Here is a 9,698-nt window from a genome sequence, read left to right on the forward strand (position 1 = left end):
CTCTCTCTCTCTCTCTCTCTCTCTCTCTCTCTCTCTCTCTCTCTCTCATCCTCCCTCCCTCCCCCGGGGACAAGCATGTAAATGTGCTTTCACTGGGGAGGGAGCACACAAGCACTCAGGAATCTGTGGGAAGGGGACTTTGGTCTTCTGCTGTAGCTACTTAAATTTCGCTCTTTCACAGCCAGGGCGTATCTGTCTCTCCCTCTCCTGTTAGTGTAGAAATGTGCAGCAAGTACTGGCCTTTTAAAAACTGTACAGAAAGAAGATGTTGATTTCACTTAAATTCTGGTGATGATACATGAAATTGCCTGTACATGCACCTGGCAAGTTTTAGTGACTAGGACTAGAAAACAGAAGTAATAAGGCTAGTAATCTTACAAAGAAGAAACTTGAAATCTGTGTATCTGTCTTATAGCTAAGTTTGAAACACATACCTACAAGCCCTGAAATGTGAATTTGATTTCATCAAGCTTGCATTTCTCTGGACCTTGGTATTTTCATTTAATCTTTGAGTAGATCCCTTTTAGGAAGACTGGGAGCAGATAGACAGACAGACAGACAGACAGACAGACAGACAGACAGATGATGGATGGATGGAGATAGGTAGGTAAATAGGTAGATAAATTGATTTAGAAGGGGGTGTATTTTTTTTAACTAAAAAAATCTGCATAGTCTCATTAAAAACTGACTCAGAAGGATGACTTTATTGGATTGTATTAGAGTGGAAGAGAAAAATTACAGGATAAAAAAGCTGAAAATCTCAGTATCCTCTGGGAGGATGGAAATGAGTAATGGAAAAGAGAAAGCAGCAAAAATTTGAAATATTGTATTATCCTTTACAGAAAGACTGAGACAGCCCTGACTGCTAGGGCAAACATGCTTAGGAATTAGGATTGTATCAGGAGAGGAGGGGAAGGAGGGAGGGGAGTGGTAGAGAGAGAGAAAGGTCAGGATCTCTTAGGCAGGCTTAGCAGTGCACATCTGTAAGCAACTGCACCAAAGCAGCCCTGTCTAATTCATTAGAGAAGAGAATCTTCTTAGCATTGTCTTTAAATCTCAGGAGAGGCAAGGGCAGTGGTGTGTTCTTGTGGTCTTGTAACCTTTAGGGAAGTTTAGAATGTTATGTCAGCATTCTGGGCCAGATATAAAAACTCAAATCCAGTTCTATTAACTAAAACTCACTGACAAAGATGACTTAAAAGTAATTGAAGAAAAAAATTAAATACATAAAAATAGCCATGCTTTACAGGTGGAAGCTTTCCTATAGAGTGCCTCAGGCAAGCTCTGAGTGAGGTTTCTAGTCCTAGAGACAGGGATTGGGCCAACTGCCTGTCTTAGAGTTAGTGTGTTACAGTGGGCGTGCCCCAGTGCCCAGGGCCTGATGACAGGAGGTAGAGGGCTGCCCTTGTGACCTCTAGCTGCTGACTGTCTGACAAGCTGACCACCGCCTGTCTATTGTTGGGCTGACTCGGTCTGACTCTTGTATTACCTGTTTGGTGTGGTGTGTGTGTGTTTACTAAAGCCTTTTTAAAATAAGCAGTAATGTAGTTCGTGTAAACCATTGTAATGCCCTAGTGAGAGTATAATTAGAGGACAATAAAATGAAATATTGTATTTTGAAATGAGCTAACATAAATTATAACCAATCAATATTATTATTTACTGGTTTATGATATTTGTAAAACTGCATTTTATTTATATAATCATTTACATTTAGCCCCTGACCTTGGTTTGTGTTCAAGTTAAGCCTACGAAATAAAAAAATCTTGAAAGTCTGATATTTTAAAGCTACTCTAAAGAATCTCTTGTAAATATTCTTATATCACAGCCAGTCTCTAAAAAATTAAGAATTCACTTTTTCACAAGATTATTATATGTAAAAATAAGATTTAGCCTACTGACTTAATTCTTTCTAAACTTATTCTAATTTGCTAAATTTTAGATTATAGAGACGTTTTAACCAGTTTTTGAATTGATAAAGTGCTGTATTGCAGCAACTGGAAGAAAGGGCAGTCAGTGGTACTGGATCTCCTTGCACACGGTCCATTCAGTGTTCCTGATCAGGGCCGTTCTCCGAATCAGTGCTGACTTTGCTAGTCTAGCATAGAAGCTATAAATAGAACTTTGAATGCATCAGTGCAACAGTGATGTCATAGTGGCCTTGGGCTTCTCAGTGCTCATCTGGAACTAAAGCCCACTCTTCCTGCCCAGCAGTCCTCACCTTACACTAGCAGACTGATTCAAAGGGACATAAATGAGATGATTTATTGGTGCTGGTGGTGTCTCAAATCTGAGTGTTTTAATTTTGACGGAGCAATGCAGAATGGAGCAAGCCATGATGCTGCTCCCGTTAACCCAGGGTAGAATGACATAATAGTGGGGTTTCTGGAGTGACATGCTGTGTTACAGTGTGCTGTTGCTTGGGTAAAGAGTGCTGTAATTAAGGAAGTTTCTTTGAAAATCCTATCTCAAAAGTACTAGTTGAGTGTCCAGGAAAAGATAGTTAATGATTAACCAGATATCTCATGAATAGGCTTAAAGTATTCTTTATTGTAACTATATTGTGATGTAATTGGCTACATTTTTATAATTTTTTCTTCTAGTGTGAAAAACTCAAATTATTGTCTCCCGTCATATACTGCTTATAAGAACTATGATTATTCAGAGCCAGGAAGAAACAATGAGCAGCCAGGCCTGTGTGGCCTAAGTAACCTGGGAAATACGTGTTTCATGAACTCGGCCATTCAGGTAGGTCTCTCCAAGCAGAGGGAAACTTGTGTTCATGGAATCCTTGCTACAAAAAGAACAGTTACTTTGTCTTTATCTTTTCACGTGTGTTGACAGTTTGTAATATGTGGGATATTTATGTATATCCTGCTCTTACACTGCTGGAATTAGCATACAGTCCTGCCTCTCAGTCAAGGAGGGTGGGTTATCGCTATATTCACACTGATGTTACTTGGTGCAAAATATCATTTCAAGAAGGAAACTTACATTCCCAGAGGAGAAGCAATGACACTTCCCTTTTATTCAGTAGAACTCTGTTGCTTTAAAAAAAAAATAAGATATGAAACCGTTAACTAGGGCTTGATCCTTCAGAGTAAGACATGCTTGAACCACTGTTCTCTTCCACAGCTTTCTTTGGCTATACAAGAAAGACTACTGCTTTCTTCCTGTGTCTTCTGTGGAGGCTTTCTTTGTGTTATGTTCTGTGTAGTCTTCCATGTCTTAGATATTTATGTCTCTAGTTCTGAGGTGATGAAAGAAATGTATATTGAGGTTGCTGTCATGTATATAAACTAGAGCAGGTTGCTCCAGTCACTTACCATAGATAAAGTTCTGTGTTCTTTAAAGCCCAGAGTAAGGCTAGGCTAGAGTACGGAGCATGGCTAGTGGATTACCACCAGTGACTTTGTCATCCAGATGTTGTCATTACTCCAGCTGAGTCCTAACTTAACCCTTCTCTTTGCAGTTTCTTGGCCAGTTAAAGTATTGTTGAACTATCTAGGCCAAGAGTTGGCAATAAACTAGAGGGAACAGGGAACATAGTTTCTTAGTGGGACCATTCAGGAGATGGCAGAGACTGGATAAATTAGTAAACTCTTCTTTAAACCTTTTGGGATGAGCGGTGATCCTGCTTGAATGTGGATTGCTTTATTCTGTTATTGTTCAAGGATTCTTACTGGCTGGACATTATTTAACAATATATTGCCCAGATAGTTGCTTAGGAAGTAGTAAAGTCGTGGACACTGAGCCCAGAGAAGAGCAGAGGAAAGGCAAGCTGGCTCCCTCTGTAGGTTGTGCGCCAGAGGCGAATTCTACTATTCCAGTGTAGGAAACTTACCTTATGTTTATCTCACAAAGGCCTAGTGTCTGAAGAAGATACAATTGACTGCGTTCTACTCGCTGCGTACTGTCACAGCGGCCGTTTCTATTGTGTTCTGTCGTGACAGCACAAGAGTGAGTCTTGGTGTTCTCTCAGGGCTTGTTCTGGTGGTCCCCTCCCAGGGGACAGCACCGGCTGTGTTCTCATGGCTTTGAGGTAGTCTGCTTCCCTCCTTGTGCGTACCTGCAATCTCTTGAAAACAGTTATCACAGTTTGATCGTTTGGGAAAATTATCCTTCTTTTCTTTTTTCTTTCTTTTTTTTCCTATGTATTTTGAGGCAATGTCCACTCTTTCTCTAGTCTTGCACTCTCTCCCCTCCCTCGTGGGTCATTGTAATCCTTTTCATGAGTGATGGGCAGATAGGCATGAGCCATTACACCTGGCAAATACTCAATACAACTATCTTGTTCAGCTAAAATTGGCTTTTATTTTTAAGTTTTTCTTCTGTTATTGCAATTAATTGGTAAACCCTAATCATGTCTTTTAATATAGCTCAACGTGGCCATGAGGATATGGCTTCTAACTTTTCTATTGTAATCATAAAGGTGGCTGGTGGGGATGTCTGCAGCTACTGTGTTAGATAGTGGAGAGTATTCAATGCTTGTATCTTAACTTTGTTAAAAACTATACTTCTCTAAAACAAAGCTCTTCCAAATAAGTTAGAAAAAGGAAAAAAAAATATTTATTTATTGTCATGAATATTGGTGTTTTGCTTGCTTTTATGTCTGTGTCTGGAGGTGATTTAACCAGCATTAGATGAGTAGGTTTCAGACATTTGCCCTTTCCTGGGAGCTGGGCCATGAGTGTATTTGAAGCAGGGAGTGGTAGGGTATTCCCACTGGAAGGCAGCACAGCCTAAGGTGGTGTTTTCATCCTTCTAACAGACACAGTAGGGCTCTAAACAGATTCCAGGAAGGCAGTTCTGGTCATGCTGATATAAAGTGGGCTGATATTCCAAACATTTTTAAAGTCAACCTCTTTTCTCCAATCTATTGAATTGGGAAAAAAGATAGATAAAATAAATACTTTTCAAATATAAAAAGTTATACTATACAGAAAAAGCATTCTTTGTGGCCAGTGGAACGGATTAGGGTGGGTGGGGAATCTGTCACCAAGCCTTGTGACTTGGATTCAGTCCTAAGGTCCCTTATGGTAGGGAGATTGGAGCTGGGTCCCACAAGTCATCTTCTGTCTTCAGCTCACATACTTGGATGTGCTCGTACAGGTAAACACACACTCTGACAGCATTCTTTAAAGAAACTAGGTCATCATATTGTAGAACAATAGGAAAGTGTGGCAGATGGGGGAATTCTCTGCGTTATTTCATAGCTTTAGATATGATTTATTATGGCCCCCACTTGTCTTGTTGTGACACAAATCTCAAAGGCCCATTTAAACATGAAACTCTGTAATTGTATTAGTCACTGATTTTTCACTGTAGTCGGGACTAATCAGTACTTCACACGTAGTAGGCAAGTGCATCACTGTCGTCCCCAGCCCCTTCCTACTTGTGTTTTGAGACGAGGTCCAGGTTGGCCTTAACCTCGCTTTAGATTGCTGGGATTTATTACAGGCCTGCATCACCAGGCCTTTTCCAATGTTACATGTAATTATTCTGCCCATCAAAGAAAGAAAAAAATTGTCATTCCTGAGACATAGAAACTTTAAATCAATAGTTTCAGATTTTTAAAGAAAATGATTAATTCTGATAACTTAAGAATGTAGCCAATTAAAAATTTAAAAATTAAAAATTCAAATCATACTTTCCAAACAGGTGTTTAACGTCTGTGCCTAATTAATAAATTGAGTCACTCAGGTCCTTTTACAAGAAGTTGGAAAACAACTGTTATCAGAACTACCTGTAAGGCAGTCTTCGCTGTCAGGGCCTCTCTCAGATCAGGCGCTCGCTGCACAGATGTGTGCAGGGTGTGGTCTCTTTGTCCTCTCTGGATTGGGGCAAGGGGGAAGTGTCCCTCCCTTTACAGACAGGATGGTGAGGAAGGGAGAACCTGTGATCCACACAAGTGGTTTTAGGAAACACTGTCTGGAGTACACTCGTGTGAGAGTTTAATACAGCTGTAGAGAAGAAATTGTGCTCTAAAACAACATCCTGCTTTTGTGTGGCTCCACTAAGAGTGGAACATAAGTCCTGAACATAAGTCTTTCCCTCAGCTGAGGAGAAAATATGTAACTTCTCTGTCCTGAATTTCTCTAGAACCAATGTTTTTGTAACTGAGAGTTAAATGTTTTTCTGTGTCATGAGAGTGATACATGGTTATAGATCATAGAAACAGTATTTTAAAGAATGATAAGTGCATCAGATTCTAAAATACAGAATGTGCATTGTCCTGGCTAACATGGGCAGCAGTGATTTCAAAATCTAGTCAACCTTCTGTATCTGTGGGTTCTATATCCACAGACTCAGCCAAGTACAGGTTAAAAAATATTTTAATTTCCATATGTATTTAGCATTATTTTCTGTCTTTATCCCTGAAACAGTGCCATGCCGCAGCTGAGCGGCTTTGGCATTGTACTGCTCTCGCTGAGTATAAGTCATGTAGGGATGGAGGGTTACAAAGTCTACGAGAGAATGACTAAGTTACATGCAGAATACCGCTTCCTGTAAAGGCCTTGAGCATCCACAGATATTTAAGAGCTGACTTACTGAGAGGAATCACAATCGTTACATCTTCTAACAGCACTTCTCAGTATCAGTAGGCTGAAGCAGTCAGATTGTTTTTTTAAAGTTATTTTAATGTAGAAAAACTTTGTCTAATTTTTTCACATTAATTAATTTGTGTGTGTGTGTGTGTGTGTGTGTGTGTGTGTGTGTGTGTGTGTGTACACAGGCGTGTGCCATAGAGAACAACTTGAGAGTCACCTCTCTCCTCCTGCCATGTGGCTCCAAGGGATTGCACTGACGTCCCCAGGTTTGGTGCCAGGTGCCCTCACTCAGTGTGCTCTCTCGCCAGCCCCCATTGTATGACCTGTTGGCGAACTGGAGAGCAATGGAATATAACTTATTTGTGTAATATAAAAATGTCATTTAGCCTAACCTCCTTCACCAAATGCTTCTCAGCATCAACTCACTTTTAGGGACGGTTTTAAGTTTCAGACTTAGATTCCTTTCTTTTCTTTTGACAGTAAAACATAGTTAAATCATTTTTCCCTTTTCCTCCTTCCAATTCCTTCCACAACCACCTCCCACTCCCTCTTAAATTACAGCCTCTTTCTCAGTGTTATTGTTCGCGAATTATCATGCATATATGTAAACAAATAGTGACTACATTGAACCGTTTAGTGTTACTTGTTTATATGTGATTTTAGGGCTGGCTGCTTAGTAGTGATGGCCGTTAGAGGTCGTCCCTGAGTACGACCGTCTTCGCGCTTTCAGCTCCCTTTGGTGCTTGGAGCTTTGTGTAGATCTGAGGTTCTGTGACGTTTCTTCCTGCAGCATTAGCATGCCTGTTGGTCATTGATTAAGTCAGAGTTAGGCAGCCATGTCAACAAGCTGTCTTGGATGAAGCTTCCCTATCTTCTCTAGGAGACAGAATCTGAACAGATCCCCCAGGCTCTCTGCTCTCTGAGTATTTCCCCTTGTCTGCATGAGCCCTGTAGTTGTACTAAGTTGCACATTAGTGTTATCAGGTCCTCACTGTAAACGTCTGTAGGAAGGTCTACACTCTGGTAGGTAGGAGGAATGAAACCATACTGGGTCCATCGTGCTCTGTCTTTTGATGATTTCTCTTAACTGGACACATGTCAGTTCTAGTTAGTTGAGCATATGCTGTTGACAGTGTTTAATCCCTTGCTTCTCCCCCCACATCCACACACTTTGTTCTGTTCCCTGCCTTCTCTCTGTTTTGTCTCTATCAAGAAACAGCTTGTGATTGTGCATTTTACACATAGCTTTCTGAGTTGAGTATTCTCAGTAGTCTGTATACAAACCACTAAATAATGTCAACTGCTGTTTTACAGTGACAAAAACTATAGCATGGAGCAGGAAAAGGGTTAGTGAATTATTTCCTGGAATCACAGTTCAGTGAATATCTACAAATGAATTACAGGCACTCAAATTAAGCCAGAGAGAGGCATTCAGAGTCCAACGCTGATTCGGGTCCTCAGCTAATAGTGACAAGTGTGGTCTGTGTGCTACAACGTATCCTCCCTGCCATCTTCATGTCTCAGCTTCCTCTCAGTTAGCTCTAAGTATCCCTGTGTGACTACTAAGAGACAAGGGGGGTTCACATGACTGAGGTAAATAAATGAGCTGAACAGAATTGTTATTTAGAATATCCTGGGCTGGGCGGTGGTGGCGCACGCCTTTAATCCCAGCACTTGGGAGGCAGAGGCAGGCGGATTTCTGAGTTCAAGGCCAGCCTGGTCTACAGAGTGAGTTCCAGGACAGCCAGGGCTACACGGAGAAACCCTGTCTCGAAGGGAGAAAAAAAAAAAAAGGATATCCTGAGATAACCTCTTTTTTCAAAATTATGCTAATGAGAGGCTAGAGAAATGGCCAAGCTGTTAAGTGCACTTGGCAGGTTTGGTTCCCAGGTCCCACGGAGGCTCACAGCCATCCTTATGTACAGTTCAGGGAATGCACGGAGGCTCACAGCCATCCTTATGTGCAGTTCAGGGAATGCAACACTCCCTTCTCTCTCCGTGAGCATGCGGTCCCCATACAGTGCACATGTACAGTGAGGCAGAATACTCATGCACATAAAATAAAAAATAAATATTAAATTATGCTAATCAGCTAATAGCAAATTTTATTAGCTCCTTTCATTCTGTTATGGTAAACTATACATAACAAAATTGACTTCTAACTATAAAGTGTAAAGTTCACTGGGATTAAAGGTATCCACATTCTTGTATAACCATTACAGACATATCTGTGACACAGGAATGCTCCATAAAATTCACAGTAATTCCGTAATGTAACACTCTTAAGTCATCAGAGCAGTTTCCTTGCAAGTTATATGCACACGTAATGGTTTGATCAGAAGCATGATCGAAATAGTTCACACATTCCCTTGGGATTTCATTCTTCTCATATCATTGCTATTTTAATTCCATTTATGATAAAGTTAATGTCTTAGATTTCTATGATCACATGTATGAAGTCCTCATCATTAGGTTTAAAATAGTCTGTGGATGTATCTGTATGTTTGGCAGGTATATAATTAAAATTAATTTTCCTATAATTTTTTTCAAAAACCAAAAGTTATTCTGACCATTATGTTCAGAATATTATATGTTACCAAATGTAGTAAGTTTTCAGGTAAACTGTATCTGTGATGTCATTTGTTAATTTACTCTGCAAATATTTAAGTCCTGTTGAGCATCTTTCACTCTGATAGATACTAATTATACTATGGTAACACAGTTTCATTGCTGTCAGGGTTAGAGTGTACAGTAGGGGAGATCAGAGGAAACATGGAATGTTGTGACAAGAGTCCAGATAGCTCTTAATTGATCCTGAGTGTCATGCTTCTCAGGCATTCACATTTGAGCTATGAACAAACAATAGGGCCAACGTAGGCATTCATGAGTTCAAGTTAGATGCAGTAAAAACATGACCGAAGCCCCTGAGGTTCATCAGGTGTGAGGAGGACACGGGAGCACTGAGGAATAATTAGGCTTGTGAGGAGGACACAGGAGCACTGAGGAGTAATTAGTGAGGTTTGTGAGGAGGACACGGGAGCACTGAAGAGTAATTAGTGAGGTTTGTGAAGAGGACACGGGAGCATTGAAAGGAGAACATGGGAGCACTGAGGAGTAATTAGTGAGGTTTGTGAGGAGGACACGGGA

The 9,698-nt window shown here is 40.5% G+C and overlaps 1 protein-coding gene across 7 annotated transcripts in view; it reads left to right on the forward strand.

Moving 5' to 3' along the window:
* Nucleotides 1–9,698, forward strand: part of Usp15 (ubiquitin specific peptidase 15) — an 88,720-nt gene that overhangs the window by 47,996 nt on the left and 31,026 nt on the right. For 6 of the 7 annotated variants that reach the window (XR_003713835.1, XM_028786538.1, XM_028786539.1 and 3 more), the window contains one exon: nucleotides 2,604–2,748. Coding sequence is in view for 5 of the 7 variants with exons in the window: in XM_028786538.1 (XP_028642371.1) it covers nucleotides 2,604–2,748 (145 nt within the window). In the remaining 2 variants the exon portion in view is untranslated. Of the gene's footprint in view, nucleotides 1–2,603; nucleotides 2,749–9,698 lie in introns of those variants that run through there. The other variant, XM_028786543.1, reaches the window with a different exon arrangement.

The sequence above is a fragment of the Grammomys surdaster genome, unplaced genomic scaffold (genome assembly GCF_004785775.1).
Source record: "Grammomys surdaster isolate TR1022 unplaced genomic scaffold, NIH_TR_1.0 125548, whole genome shotgun sequence".
Taxonomy (NCBI): Eukaryota; Metazoa; Chordata; class Mammalia; order Rodentia; family Muridae; genus Grammomys; species Grammomys surdaster.